Source organism: Oryza glaberrima, chromosome 1, assembly GCF_000147395.1.
Source record: "Oryza glaberrima chromosome 1, OglaRS2, whole genome shotgun sequence".
Lineage (NCBI taxonomy): Eukaryota > Viridiplantae > Streptophyta > Magnoliopsida > Poales > Poaceae > Oryza > Oryza glaberrima.
In genome coordinates, this window is record NC_068326.1 from 12,979,546 (window position 1) to 12,995,612 (window position 16,067).

General features: G+C 42.6%; 1 protein-coding gene and 1 long non-coding RNA gene across 3 annotated transcripts; one reads left to right on the forward strand and one right to left on the reverse strand.

Annotated features, from left to right (window-relative positions):
• Positions 1 to 5,120: 5,120 nt before the first annotated feature.
• On the forward strand, positions 5,121 to 6,520 carry LOC127760556 (uncharacterized). Of its 2 annotated transcripts, none has more exons than XR_008015106.1 (2): positions 5,121 to 5,555; positions 5,872 to 6,520. It is a non-coding gene; the product is annotated as an uncharacterized LOC127760556 (long non-coding RNA). The 2 variants fall into 2 exon arrangements; XR_008015107.1 differs by having other exon boundaries at positions 6,214 to 6,520.
• Positions 6,521 to 10,877: 4,357 nt separating this feature from the next.
• Positions 10,878 to 15,839, reverse strand: LOC127753680 (serine/threonine-protein phosphatase PP1-like). The gene is made up of 4 exons (XM_052279097.1): positions 15,503 to 15,839; positions 12,454 to 13,013; positions 12,188 to 12,379; positions 10,878 to 11,331 (listed from the first exon to the last, which is right to left on the reverse strand). Exons 1-4 carry the CDS (start codon positions 15,702 to 15,704, stop codon positions 11,308 to 11,310), a joined length of 978 nt encoding a protein of 325 aa, XP_052135057.1. The 5' UTR covers positions 15,705 to 15,839; the 3' UTR covers positions 10,878 to 11,307.
• Between the last annotated feature and the right edge of the window lie 228 nt (positions 15,840 to 16,067).

Below are 16,067 nucleotides of genomic sequence, written 5' to 3' on the forward strand. Positions count from 1 at the left end.
TGTTGTTGGTCAACATGAGCAGCCCATTCAGAGTCACCATCACCATGCCATCGAAGATGAGATTTATGCTGGTGAACTCGTTGAAGAGGAACTGCTCTTTGGCTGCTGCCGCGGGGTAAAGTACACCGAGGACAAGGAAGAAAATCAGGACAAGGAGTGGCATTTTCTGATTTTCTGGCTTGGAAGGACCATGCCCTTGGCTTGCTCGCTCCGGTCATCCGGTGTGCTGCACTTCATCGCGTATGCCATGAGAAGCATCGCCGCTCGCGTGCACCATCGTCGCCCACCGCTTCTTGTCTCGCTGGTCCAGCGGCCGCTGAATCACGAGCTCCAAGTGTGAAGTGCCGTCGGATCCAATGGATCTGGCACCAACGGTTGTGTGTGTGAAGTGCCGCCTCCTTCCTCTCTGTCTCTCGCCTCTGACCTCCCCGCCCCGCGTTGGATTCGGCACCACCTTCCTCAAGTGGCTCGCCTTCTTCGCCGCCGTGATGAGGGTGCTACTCCTCTCCGACAGCAACGGGGAGCTCGCCCACACCATGGGCGTCGAGCTCGACCTCTCTGACAAGCCTGCCGGGCACGACATCCGATCTCGCCACTACGCATTCCTGGCAGAGCACGGCGTGGTCAAGGTGCTCAACCTCAAGGAAGGCATCGACTTCACCAGCAGCAGCATCGAGGAGATGCTCAAGGCGCTCTGAAGTCTGAACAAACAACTCAAGCCATCTGGTGCCTCACCGTCAAATCGCCATGGCTTGGTTCGTCAACCCTCCTCCCCCTCTAGCCACCGGTGTGCCCACTGCGTCAGCACTCCTCCCCTGCCAGCTGTGCTCCTCGAGAGGACTAGAGGAGAGGGTTCTCCTCCGGTTGCCGCCGTCTTCACCCCGGACATCCGACATGGGCGCGGTGGCCAGCTCCTGCATCGCAGCCACCGCCGCCGCCTCCGCCTCGTCGCCGGCCGCCGAACCTCCTCCTCTCCTGACTCGCCTTCGGCGACCTCCTCCCATCCGCCGGTCGGCTTGTCCAGAGGAGAAATGTGAGAGAGAGAGAGAGAGAGAGAGAAAGGAGGAAGGGAGAGGGTGATGACTGTTAACAACCAAATTTGGTAAATTTACATCGGATTTGGAGTTAAGGCCAAAGCGGATTTGGAAGGAAATTGATAATGGAAACAGGGTATGAATCGGCTTCGGAACCGCATTGGCTACAGTGTGCATCAGCAGTTACCGAATCGGACAAGGCAAGTCGATGTAGCTGATTCCGGCAAGGTGATATTAGAATCATTGTCGGATTGAGTTGACGTGCTTCATAATGACTGCCACGTACGGATCGAGTCCGAAGATGGCAATTGTATCTATTAATTAGGAATACTTTGTTAATTAGGAATAGTTTGTTAGTTTCCTTTTTATCTTTAGAAAAGTGTGTTTAGTGTCCTATAAGGACTTTATGTTTTACTTTTATCTTTAGGAAAGTTTCTTTCTTGTTCTATAAGGACTAGTATCTACCCATGGGTATAAATATGTACACCCGCGGTCATTGTAAATCATCTTCACGATCAATACAATTCAGTGCATCGCCACCTTTTACCTTTTCTACTTTATTTTATCGTCCGGCGGGACTTGGCACCTGACGCGGGGCTGCATCGGTGTTCGATCTCCGGCTAAGGGGTAAGTCCAATGTTCCGCTGGCCCGGGCAATTGTATCGTTTACGTCGGTGTCGTTCAAGGCTGCATCAGTATATTCGACCTCTTGGATCGCTCTGGTTTGGATGATATATTTGCCTACCTATTTATCATATGTCTCTGTTAATCTAGTCTTAGCATATCAATTTAGCTCTATCGGCTGCTTCTCTTTTTAGAGTTTCTGCCGGTATCGGCTAAACGCGTTGCTAGATTAGATTAGCTAAGACATCTACCACCCTGAAAACTTAGTCAACAGCTTGATTATCTAGATATTATGTTTCTTTTCATATTTAGTGCTACATCAGTTAAGTTTGATCTACTAAGTCGTGCTTAGAACCATAATCTCTAGCCTGCTTCTTGATTGCCAATAAGGGTTTCATCGGGGTTTCAGCCGGTGAGTTATCTGGACGTTGCATCGGCTAATAAGGATTGCATATACATATAAGTTGGATTTAGCCGATGACAACAAAGGTTTCATTGTTTAATCTAATCTTGTGAATTTCATGACATCGGACCTCCAGCCGATGCCAGCCGATGTATGCTTTAACCTTCGGATCAGTGCTTATTATATCTTGTTTCTAGCCGATTGGTCTCTACTCGATTATATTGTTATTTTATTACATCATCAATAGCTGATTGCCTTATATATCTACATTGGACATATAGCCAATTGCTTAAACTCTATCGCTATCGGCTGGTATCGGCATCGGCTGGAACTACTCCATCGGCTTGTTAGCCGATCGGTTGTTTTGATCTACTATTTGCATATCTTGTCAGTTGCAGGATCAAATTGACTGGCTCGCCCGCATCTCATCAAGATTTGGACCTGCACTAGAGCTAAGCAGATCTCCCAGGCTAGTGTGTTCGTTTTTTTCGTCAACAATGACGTGGCATCATGACATGTGGGTCCCACGCTAACTCAGCCGCCACGTCAAGTAAAACCGGGGTCAAAACTATCGAAGGATCTAAAGTGAACCGTTTTGCAAGTTGAGGGATGTTTTATATTTGGTTTTTACGGTTGGGGGACGATTTTGTAACTGGATGACAAATTGAGAGACCTTGGGGGTACATTTTCCTTTATTTTACAAGTCCTTTGGGCCTCCGTCCCCTGTGCAAGAAAAAAAAAATACTGCATTGCTCCTCAAGATATAAAAATAGAAGCAAAAACACAATTGAAACGAAAAATCAATTTTGTGTTTTGGGCTTTCTATGGGCCGTTAGTTTGAATCTATTTTGGGCTTTTGTGTGGGCCAGCATTTAGAGTGCCTATACGTCAAGCCAGAATAAAAAAAATGGAGGGGTTTGGGTGGGGAAAACCGAAAATGGAGCTAAATCATATTGATCAAAGAAATAAAGGGAGTATAAACCAAATCGATCACAAATCACGACCAAAGCCAGAAGGGCAGAACCATAGAAGAACGAGTAAAAGAGGAAATACAGATTAAAAAAACAAAAGGCATTAGGGTGGAACCTGAATTTTCCCCCCTCTTGAATTTTTTTGTCCACTTGACTTATCTCTCACATTCATTCAGTTCCCCTCCCACCACCCATCCCAATTTGTTTTGTACTCCCTCCATTTCAAAATGTTTGACACCGTTGACTTTTTAGCACATATTTGACCGTTCGTCTTATTCAAAAACTTTTATAAAATATGTAAAACTATAAGTATACGTGAAAGTATATTTAATAATGAATCAAACGATAGGAATAATAATAATAATTACTTAATTTTTTTAATAAGATAAATGGTCAAACATATTTAAAAAGATCAACTGCGTCAAATATTTAGAAACGGAGGGAGTAGTTGATACTGTACTCTCCAATATGTAGCACAAAAAAATATCATTTGAGTATATATAAATTATTTTACTCTGTTAAGTTTTTCCATGATACAAAAATTGATCTCACAGAGTTCCTTCTGCTGCCTGATGATTGGCTTGGGCATTTTCTCCCTTTTGATGCTATGCCACAATAAACACTGCAAAAATAATATAAAAGCAGATTCATTAACCATAGACTAACAACAAAATATAAGCTTTCAAAAATTAGTTACACAAACAGATTATTGGGGTTGCACATAATTATAACATGAGCACACATTTATAAAAGGAGTTACACGTCAAAAAAAACAGAGGGGGAGTTTTACGTTACTGTGGACTGGTACATCTGCGCATGCAGCCTCTGAATTATGAGCAGAGCTTGTATGTATTATCTATACGAGTTCATCAAACACCTCTTTTTTCTGACCCTTAGATTTATTCATCCAACGGCTAATATCAAGACTCTTGAATGTACCTATGCAATTAGCGATCTCCCACTCTGTGGGACCCGCCACTGCGCACGTTGTGAGGAAAGAAAAAAAAGGAAAAACCGCCCGCTCCGCCCCCGCACGCGGCACGCCTGCGCCACCTCTCCGTTCCTACCCCGCCACCGCTCGCCCCGGGGTCGCCGTCGCCCACTTGCCCTACCCTGACGCCGTAGTCGCACATCCACCGCCCCCATACCCTCCCTGTCAAGCTCGAGGACGAGGCGACACCGTCGGCCTACACAGCGCCGTGCCCCCGTCCCCTCCCCGCCGGCGATCTCCTCCCTTCTCATTCTCAGGTGCCGCCGTCGATCTCCTCTTCTTAATCATGATTCATTTTTTTTCTCTCACAAGAGCAAGATTAAGAACGAGAAGAGAAGTTCCGGTTCGTCTGTTCTTTGAGTTGCCGTTTGTTGCCCAAACCCTAGATTTCATCTTCTCTCTCTTCCTCTTCACGCGATGACCGCGGGCGCTGACCACGCGCAATGAGCGTCGCGCTACCCCTAGCCTCCATCGACGCTCCGATGGCAGGACTCAGGAGGCTGCGCTGCCCTTGCCGTACTGCCCTCCATCAACGCTCGCCGCAGTCCCATCTTTCACTGTGAGTTCTAAGTTGGTACACTCTTTAACTGACAGTAAAAATAGATTAGTGTAAGGATTGAAATCCCACAGGGCAAAAGATTATTGTTATTTGTTATATAGGTTGAAGACTACAATTATTTCAACCGTGGATTGTAGAAAAATTATGAACACTATTCAATGGATTTTCTTGAAAATTCATCAACCGATACAGTTAGACATACAAAATTAAAGGGTTTGATCACACAAACGTATGCTGAAATCACATCTAAATTGTTTCAGTGCCATTTAATAAAAACACCTACTGGGCATACATTTTTAATCTAACATTCCTAATAGCAACATCATCATGGCCTTTCTGGAACAACTTAGAACTCACAGTGAAAATGGAAAGTGATTGAAAGTAACTGTGTTTTATGCCTTGTAGTCTTCAATCTATATAACTTGTTTATGTGCAGCAAAAGTTTAGGGACATGACCTTTGCAATACTGGACCTGCCTTGTGGTGGCTGATGAGGATGATTTCCTCTTAGGTGTCCCCCCCCCACCCACCCTCCCCCCCCCCCCCCCCCCCCCCCCCCCCCCGGGGCTCTCCAAGGCTCCCCAAGGCTCCAATATGCGATGGAGCGTCATGTGCCCTGCCCCTGTTCCACCCCATGACATAGAAACAACGGTGCTCCACCACCCCACGGCTCATCCCTTCCTCCATGAATAGCAGCAGATCCCAAGGATACAGAGGATGGAGTTGCCATGGGACAGCGACCAACACGGGATTGATGGCAGTGACGATGGCTGGTGGTAAGTAATTGTTTTTTCAATTTGAGATTTTAATTTGTTATTCAGGCTTTACAAATCTATTCACGTCTTGATTGCCCTTGAGCACCAACGCACGCATGTACAATTGCTGCTGTTGTCTGCCAAAACGAGTTGAATGCTCCTGTTGCGCTAGGTAGAGAAAGATCGGATACAGGGCATCCAGAGCAGTGGATAGTGGAGGTAAACATAATTTCTTGGTCCACTAACCTACTCTTGTTTCACATATCAAATGTTTCCAGTGTGCTTTTCAACTTTTAATAGTAAAAAAATAAATGTTCAGAACAAATGAAGTTGGGCAGTTGGCTTAAGAAGTAAAATCTGAATTCTGAAGTTTCTACCTATCCTTAGTTGAATTAATCCTTTTTTTAGACAAAAACTTCTTTCTTCAGATAATTTTTTGTTGTGAAACACAATTTTTTGTTGTGAATTAATCTCTTGGTTCTGATAGGAGCAGATTGTCTTTAAGCTGTTTGCATCTTCTTGAACGGTTATGCAGGTGCCATGGCCATACTATTGAACTTGTTAGAACAAACAAGACATTGGATGTGCCCAAGCCCAACAACTAGACAGTACCCCATAGCTTCTGATATTACCGATAGTGACTTGAAAATTAGAGAATATACTGTACAGGTTCTATTTGATTTACAATGCGTTTTCAAGCTTGCAGCAAGCCTCGTCTTGACTAAATGAGGGAATTTTGGCATGATTGAGCGCACCAAGTTGCCTCGCTAAATAAACGTACCCACCGTATTGACTATTATGATACACATTGTTACTAAATTTTCAGAGGCTTTTGCCTTAACTTTCTTCAAAATCTAATGGAGAAATCTGTTAACAGGACTTGTAATGGGGCGTCTCATGCTGTGATAAGTAGCTGAAGTGATGTTGACATTACTCAATGAGGTTACGTAGGTCTTGCATAAAGTGATTGATCAACTTTGCTGTGATGCTTGCTCATCGATGAAACAACAGGAATTAGGCCTTATTTTCAAGCATTTAATTTGCCGACATTGGTGCCGTGTACCCTTTGTAGTATTAAGTAGTAGAACATTATCTATATCATGTTTTTCGGGGACATACTTACACTGAGTGATTATTTCACCTGGTGTGATTTGAAATTGAGGCATACTTTTTTTCCCTGTTTATCACCAATGTGTTCATATCAAAAGTACTTTGTATGATAGATATTTTATTAATCATTATAGGTTATGAACTACCGGAACTTACATATACCATATTTTAGACAAGGATGATATTTACACAATACATGTAGATAAACAGATTATGTGCTTATAATATGCTCAATTCAATTTATATTGATCACAACGTGCATTGCACGTGCACGATTACTAGTAACATAAGATGCACGTGTTTAAAATAGGAGTTGTACATTACTTGTAAAACTGGCGAAATCTATAGCAACAACACATGTGTTGAGTCCTCGTAGCAATTGATTTTTGAGCTTCACACAGCAAAACAAAAGATGGTGAAGGTGTCACTAAATGTTTTCAACTAAGAGCTTAAATAATAACTTGAAAAAACTATCTGAAGTCTGATCTTGACATTATTCGTTTTTTGAATAATCTCGAAAGAGTTATCAAAGAAAAACGAGACAACGAACTAGCACTACTAGAAAAAGCATTTTCTCGACGTGGGGGTCTTTTTTTCGCAGGCGGGCATGACCCTTGGAGCCAAATGACCGCCTACAAAAATATAAATTGGGGTGAAGTTCGCTATCCGACGCCTGCAAAAATGATTTTCGTAGGCGGACCACCTAAGCGGCGCTTGCGAAAATCTATTTGCTCAGGCGAACCTTATGTGGTCCACCTGCAAAAATCATACCTACCAAAAAAAATTTGATACTTATCTACTCCTCCAACCCCTCCCCACCACTCAACACTTATCTTCTCAACTCTCTCTCTCCCTCCACCGGCTTCTCAACTCTCTCTCCCCCTCCCCTCCCCTCCCCCCCTCCACCGGCGGCACGGACGCGGCGGTGGCGGCGGTGTGGACAGTGACGTCGGCGGCTCCCGGTGCGGCGGTGGCGGCGGCTCCCCTCCCCTCCCCTCCTAGATCTGGCTGGAGGGAGGCCGGGGGAGGGTGGCGGCAGCAGCGGCGGCGTGGACAGCGATGTCGGCGGCTCCCCTCCCCTCCCCTCCCAGATCCGGCCGGAGGAAGGCCGGGGGAGGGCGGCGGCGGCGAGGCGCGCGCGTGGACGGCAACGTCGGTGATTCCCGGTGCGGCGGCGGCGGATCCCCTCCCCTCCCCTCCCAGATCCGGCCGGAGGGCGGTGGGGGCGAGGCGCGTGGACGACGACGACTGCTCCCGGTGCAGCGGCGGCAGCTCCCCTCCCCTCCCCTCCCAAATCCGGCCGAAGGGAGGCCGGGGGAGGGCGGCGATGGCGAGGCGATTTTTTTTTGTTTTTTCATTGGATTTTCGCAGGCGGTCCATTGCCCCGACTGCGAAAATCGATTTTCGCAGTCGTTGGTCTGCAGGCGGTCCTCCCCTCCAACTGGAAAAATTACTTTTGGTCGCATGTAAAAATGTTTTTTCTAGTGTAGATGTAGAATATGAAGCAAGAAAGAAATTGCCTAGAATTAAAATAAGAGTTCCTATATTGGTGCTTTTTTTAATAAATGGAATAACATTCCGGCCTTTGTTCAACGAGCTACAGCTATTATTACAAAATTCACACAAGAATAATCTCAGCACACACTGATATAATATAAAACAAACACAAACTAATAAACACCAATACAAGATAAAGAACCCACAATTACTTAATTCTATTTGTGAATCTCCAGCCGAAGTTGACGAAATGGTGTATAATTGTCAACTCAAGTTTACGACATGCTTCATTTATTAGTTTGATATCTTCATCATGCCTTTGTAATCGAGCCCAACCACGAAGCTAATAAGTTGCCCGGGAAAGTACCTGCAAATAAGATTTTGATAGTGATTTATCAAAAATCATATCATTTCTACTAAGCTAGAGAGCCTAGCATATAGGGGAAGCTCCTACAATAATAAGTTCCTTATTTTTTTTATTAACACACATAGCCCAATTCCCGAACATGTGAGATATACTATGCGGAGGATATAATCCAAATAAAACTGTATGGACCTCCAAAGAAATCTAGAAAAACGACAATCTAAATAGATGATAGATGGTAAATCGATTCATTCTTCATAAAAAATAATGTTTACACACCTTGTATATTTGAAACATCAAGGCATCGGAACATAATGAATTAATTGTCGCAATTGGGGCTCCTGATGAAGGGTCAACATTTGAAGAGGAGTGCAAAGTTTTAGGCAATTATGCAGAGCAACAGGCCTTGTGCACCTATGGACAATTTGAAAGAATGGGAATAATGCGCAGTCAAGCTTTGAAAATCCTTGGTGTGATAAATTTTAAGTCTTTGCCAGAGTGCTATATTTTGAAGCGATGGACTTGAGAAGCATGAGTCGGTACTATTGAGAACTGTTATGGATAAAAGACCCCGGTTTGGACAATAGGTGCCACTTGAAGTTTCTTGTTCACAAGTTCCTTAGTATAGCTACTCGAGCTATTGAATCTGAAGAGTACAGCACACTAGTGGACAGTGTTATAGAGAGCCTGAGGAAAGAAGTTGAAGAAAAAAACACCTGTTCCCTCTGTTTCACAATGTAAGTCATTCTAACATTTTCCATATTCATATTGATGTTAATGAGATAGATTAACAGCAATATGAATGTAGGAAATGCTAGAATGACTTATATTGTGAAACGGAGGAAGTAATAGACAATTAGGTGAACTTGCATCTGAAGAAGCAAATGGCTCTTTGCATACTGCATGTCTGAAGAAAAAAGAAACTCAAAAGAGTAGCACAAGGAGTGAAAAATTGGCTTGATAAGCAGCATCCCACCAAAAAGAAGGTGCAAGTTGTACCTGACAAACAAAATATCTCGGTATGTTACTTTTGAGCTACTCAACTCAATTAGACTATGTATGTACTCATTATTTGAGCTATAGGGTGATGGCATGGAGCGGAACATATTTGATACCACGGTCCAATGCAAATTTTGATGGGAGATAGCTGGATGCCTGTGCATCAAATTCAGAATAGCAAATCAGGCTATTGGACATTTACGTTTGAATCCGTTCATTCTTTTTAGCAATGTCACAGAAAATTGATATTATGCATTCTTCTGTCAGTGTTTAGTACTGGAGCTACTTGCGCACAAGCAGTAGTTATCTTTGTACAGGTTTCCATGCATACATTATGGTTTGCAGGTTTGGTTTAGTTTGATTCGGTTTGGTTAAAATTACAGCACAATTGCACTTTAGTTACACCAAAGTTATATTACAGTGTAATTTTGATGTAAATTTCTATAGATGCATAAAAAATTAAAACTTGATTGAAACTTGTTCATATGAATTCGTAAAACCATCTAGATTATATTTTTGCTAAATATTATGTAGTAGAAAATTTAATCGAACCGTTTTGCCATCCAAAATGTCTCTTTACTGTGTTGCCGGCTTGTTAACAACTGACTTTTTTTTTTCCTAAAAATATATCGTCATATTTATAGTTAGTCCCTTCCGGAAGGGAATACGAATTCCATCATACCATGTGCGGCAGAATCTCCAGAGACCAAATCCTGGAGGGATACTATAACAACTGAACCGATAAGCTAAGAACAACTACATCCATAAGCAGCCAAAGCATGGGCTACTTTGTTACATGACTTACATTGAACAGTGATTAACACTAAAAGAATCTTTAATTTCGTGTAGAAGACCTCCTGTAGTAGCCAAATTCGTCCATCTCATAGCTTGCATCAACATCAGAGTCAGTTTTCAGCTCCACATGCATTATGCCTTCTTCGCCGCCGCATCAATTACGACCATGAGCGCTACAGCCTGCAGTTTCGGAATGAAAAGCGTCCATCAGATATATGGGATTTTACCGGCTCCTGCTACAATCAGACCCTGAATCATCCCTTCATGAGTGATGACATGCTCCATCCACATTAATCTTGAGTGTCTCACCAGGTTTAAATTTCAATCAAATGGTAAAATGATTTTTTTTTTTTAGAGAGAGCGCTGCCCAGATGGCATGGTGCAGCCGACCCGCGTTAGACTCCGTGTGCTCTCCGCGACCCACGCTCACCCTCTTTCTTAATAAATTCGATATTGGGTCCTTCCCCAGTGTCCAGTGCTTTTTTTTTTCCTGTTCACTTTAAAACCATTTTCAATCATACCATTTTTTTTTAGCAAAGTCGTCAAAAAAATCTACGTTTAGTTTGTTGCTAAATTTGGTCAATACATAAAAAATCCTGTCAAAATTTTAACAAGCATTTGCTAAAACTTGGTAAGGTTTATTTTAGCTATAATCTAAACATGCCCTTTCTCTTTTTGGGGTAATACGTGTCACATTTTTTGCCCATTTTTTCCCACTCCACAATGGACTGAGCATGGAGGGCATATCTAATTCGAAGCTCAATTGCTCGTCGGAGTGAAACAGAAAACGGGTTACACAATTCCACCAAGCATATATCTCATGATCTAATTAAGATGATACATAAGCAAACACAGCTCACAGCAACCAGGCAAAGAAACCACACTAAGAAACTAACAAAAAGAGGAACTACTGCATCCACGACAAAACACATTGTGCCGCCAAACATTGCAGCGGCAAGATAAACAAAAAAAAAGAGGATCAGAATGAATGAGCTGCTGAGTCAGATAGACTGCTGCTGTACAACAATGCAGTACCGCCTGTGGAGTCAACACATATCCAGCGAGCAGCGGAGAGCATGCCACTCAAGGAGGAAATGATATTGGCTGGAGAAGGCTAATGCCATGCCCTGGTGGATCCGAGACATAAAAGAGATCACCCCCTTCGGGCTGACAACAATTATGCTTTGTAGCTTGATATAATATAAGTTAAGCGTTTCCAGTTTTTGGGGTCTGTCAAAAAAGTGGGCAAACAAGCATCAGAACCAGTGAAAATCGCATATAACTGCAGGGTGATTTACCTTGCAAAAAAAAAACGACTGTGCCATGAAAAACTAAGGACCAAAGCATGAACAAAAACAGGTAAGAGCTCATTAAGAAAAGGTCAATTAACAGGTTCAATTCTATTGATGGAACATCGCGAGCCAATTAAAATATATGACTACGTTAGTGCCCAGGTCAAATAAATTCCAAAAGACAAGCATGCCTACTCATTTCAGTTACATTTCAAGATAACCAATCATCGTGTTGCGTATACTGCCAGAATATTTTGTTACTGGGTTAAAAATACTAGCGGACTGAGACTTCAAGCATCTATAAATTATATTTTAGTATTTCCATCAAACTACAAAAAATGGGGTTAGTGGTAAGTCCATGCAATTTGTATACTAACTTCAATTTAACAGTTAACACAATTTGATTTTAAAATAAATTTGACACAAATGTAGCCATACGCACAGCATTAATGCCAAGTCACAATCCAGTGGCAACCATAAATTCATGCAAATTGAGAGCTAATTTCAAGTTCGTTACTCTAGCTATCCAATGAAACCTAGGGATTTAGCCTAACTACTTGTCAGAATGACAAAAGATAATATGGGTCCGGGCTATGGACCCACGCTCATAAAGCAACTAGTGACATACAGACATGTCAATACGATCTAAAACACGTAAGAAATGGTACTGAAGTTTTTTTTTATCAAGTGATATGTACTTTCCAATAAACATTTCAAGAGGATAAATAAAAAACTTCAGTTGTCCACTATGCTAGCTTATGAAGAGATGAAGTAATTTAAACTTGATATTTTACCTTGTTTGAAGTTGGTTTCCTTGAATGTGGAGCCCCCGTATCATTTGGCTTCAAGATTTGAAAAGAACACATTAAACTTTCATCTATGCTCAACAGAGCACCCGCATTATCAAATTCCCCACAATAGTTTGGAGCTGAAAAGATTGTCACTAATCTCCTTTGCGCAAAGAACTCGTAGCCATCCTCAACAACCTAAAGACATTCATGCTGAAATTGTTATATAGATCTCAACAGACAAAATAAAGATCAAAATAATTAGTGCTTACCTGATGAGCGCGGCATATAAGATCAAGATCATTCTTCTCCAAAAATTCTACAAGCTTATCTGCACCAAAAGTGCAGGAAACACCTCTGTCACTCTCCCCCCACCCTTCTGAGTCAGGACTAGGATCAGACCAAACTAAATCACACAAAAGACCATAGTCAGGAATCTCACTGGGCCTCTCGATATCCTTTATTTGATCCAAGCTATTCAGTTCAGGTGAGAGGCCACCATGCATGCAGAGTATCTTATCGTCAATGAGTGCTGCCATAGGCAAGCAGTTGAAGCAATCACAGAAAATCTTCCACAGTCGAACATTGAATCGCCTCTTACATTCATCATAGAAACCATACACTCTGTTAATTTTCGCATCTTCATGGTTTCCCCTTAACAGGAAAATCTTATCAGGATACTTCACTTTGTATGCCAGAAGCAAGCATATGGTTTCCAAGCTTTGTTTGCCTCTGTCCACATAATCTCCAAGGAAAAGATAAGTGGAAGTTGGAGGATAACCGCCCAAATCAAACAGCCTCAGAAGATCAACAAATTGCCCATGGATATCACCTGCATGCAAATGAATGTTCTTTAATAGCAAATTCTGAACCACAACACGAGTTAAAAATATGGTAAATTATGTACTGTGGTAAGTTCAAATATGCAGATACGACCAATGATAATAAAATGTCAATAGATCTTATTTTATCTTACACATTAGAAGAGGGAATTGGAGGATGATGTAGGTTCTACTCATTAGAATATTAGATCTTTTCTGACTGTAACTATGTAGGTATGTATGTGTTGTTTGTATCATCGTATGTTTATATAAAAAAATTGTATATAGATGAGTACCATATAGTAATGTAAGTATCGATTTGAGTATATTGAATTATTTATGGCATTTTACATCTTAGACTTATTTGTATCTTTAGGTGGTATCCTTTGCAACACATCGACATGGTGCTAGCGTGCAAAAGATACAAAGAATTCATCCGTACGTATGCATGTAGAATTCCAGATCACTTTAGTGAGGACTTGAAAGCAAACGATATAGAATATCAATAAAAACACCTCAGAACATAATAAACTTAGAATGAAATGGAGCTAATTACATGCTGTAGGTTGTCAAAGGGTCAGTTTTTCCAATTTGACGTTTGTATTCACCATCCCTATGGTACAACATTACTAATTCAGCTACGCAAGCTATTGCCAAATCTCAAAGATGTAAACTATAACAGTCCATGAATCGATGAGTGTTTTTGCAATTTCATTTGTCTGAATGAAACACAGCATTTATAGCTTTTGCCTGTGAATAAGACTACATTACTGTTACTGTTGTAGCATCACCAAAAAAGCTTGACCATTTTGAAACCAAATTAACATTATGAATCTTAAATAAGCTGTTAAACTGGGTTGCATGAAAATTGAAAAGAAAGGATGCAGCATGGAACTATATTAGAAGTTGCACTTTAGTAGAGGAAAAAATTAACCTGAGCCCCCCCAGGTATAGAACATCTAAATAACGATGTGGAACTTAACAAAGCCACACACAGTAGGGCCCTTTGAGTAGGAATGAAAAAATGGAGGAACAGGAAAAACACAATATGCTGATAGGCATGCAAATGCAAAACAAAGGACTGCAAAACGCATGAAAAACACAGGAAATATCGTTTGATTGGACCGCAAGAAAAACACAGAAATTGGATGAGAGAGATAGACTCAAAGGAAATTTTCCAAGAGGTTGGACCTCTTGCTAAGTTTCCTCCAAAATATTTATAAGATCGTCCATTCCATAGGAATTTCAAAGGATAGGATAGGATTCAATCTTTTGTTTCAAAGGCCTTCATAGGAAATTTTTCTATAGGACTGAAATCCTCTAAAATTCCTAGGTTTTTCCTACAAATCAAAGGGGCCCTAAACCATTAGGCTTCTTCATGTAAGGAGGGCTTTAACCCAATCCCTTCGGATTGGGAACTAATTCATGTTCCAGACCAGCAACCCAAAGAGCTTGGGTCATATCCACACTATGCAAGCAAGCACAAATTGTTTTTATTGGGTAATTTTGCACTTTTTTTCCTCACCTTGGATATAGCAGTGAGCAAATTTAATTTATGCAAGGAACCTCATGTCAGACTACTTCTTCCTTAATCTGAAGAACAATGATATAACACTCTGAAGATTGACGTGACACAGAACATAACTCAAAAGATTGGACTCAAACAACATATTGTGCATAAAATGCAATTCCCAGATCTTCTTTGCATCTCACAATTTACACTCATATACTGCGTACATGCCAAGTCTCCAACCTTTACTTTGGTCACCATTACCTTATTCTCTGGTTCAAACAAATCTCTACCCATCAATTCAGCCACGTCTCTGGACTTTCTGAAGTTAATAATAATCTATAAAAGCCAAAGGGGAAAAAAAGGAATGTGGTGTTCCTTACAATGAAGGAACACTACCACCTCCAATACCAATCAACAGACTTCGCCAACAGGATTCTCTCTCAATGCCCAAAGTAACAGATGGTCCGACAGTTTGCTGAAATGCTAACATTTCAAACCTTCAGTAACCAGTCAGCACAAATCCAGTGAAAGGGCCGGCAGGCTAACAAAAAAAATACGTGGTTTCCTCTCTTCCAGAAATGTAAAAGAAGAGAACAACAAGTGCACCAAAAGTGTATAAAGACCGTACCAATTCCGACCATTGACCACCACGAACAAGCACCAACCAGGAACAATTCAACCATTTGAATTGGGAAAAATTACAGTACCGGTTCTTTCTTTCAATTTTTCTTCTGAATAATTACTTTTACCAGGTCTTCCTAGGAAACAGCTAATTTGCTAACGAACCGGAGAGGCATGTACGCAGCATTTGCCCCTAATCGCCCACCCCACGAACGCAGCGGCGGCGCAGACGCAACAACCCCAAAAACAAACCCAACCTCAACAATCGGAATCGCGGAATTCCGCCCCGGAAATGCGCAAACCCTCACGCGCCAAATCGAACACGAATCAGGGCTAGAGTTGGGAAGGGGAGGGGGCGTCGCTCACCGCAGATCTTGACGGGGGCGTGGATGCGCAGGAGGTTCGGCTGCGACAGGAGCACCCGCTTCGCCTCGACGCAGAGCTGCCGGATCTCCGCCTCCGACAGCTGCACCTGCCTGCCCCCGCGCCCGCCCTCCACGAGGCGTCGCACCACCTCGTCCACCGCCGCGCCTTCCATCGCCCCCATCGAGGCCCGCGTCATCATCATCGCGTCGTCGCCGCTACTGCTGCCGCTGGCCCTCCTCCTCCTCCCACACCGCCGCCGCGCTCGAGAAGAGAGAGAGAGAGAGAGAGAGAGGATACGGGAGAAATGGGGATAATGGCGACGACGAAGACGACGACGACGATGGCGGCCTGCGTAATTATGGCGACCGAAAGCGCGTGAAGCTGGATCGGCCGTTGGATCGGGGACGGACGGACGGATGCTGCGGGGGATCGGGGGGCTTTCTTTTATGGTAGGCGGTTGGGTTTGGCCGTTTTGTCGGGTAAGGGAGGAAAAAAAATATCGTTTCGTTGAATTTTTACTACCCTATACTACTTTCACAAACGGTATAGCTGACCCAACGCAGCA

Excerpts from the sequence above, each read along its gene's own strand:
- LOC127753680 (XM_052279097.1), bottom strand. The coding sequence starts at position 15,704 with ATGATGATGACGCGGGCCTCGATGGGGGCGATGGAAGGCGCGGCGGTG. Across the intron at positions 12,380-12,453 it reads TTATATGCCGCGCTCATCAG|GTTGTTGAGGATGGCTACGA; the intron begins GTAAGCACTAAT and ends GAATGTCTTTAG. Across the intron at positions 11,332-12,187 it reads GGAAACCAACTTCAAACAAG|ACCCCAAAAACTGGAAACGC; the intron begins GTAAAATATCAA and ends CTTTTTTGACAG.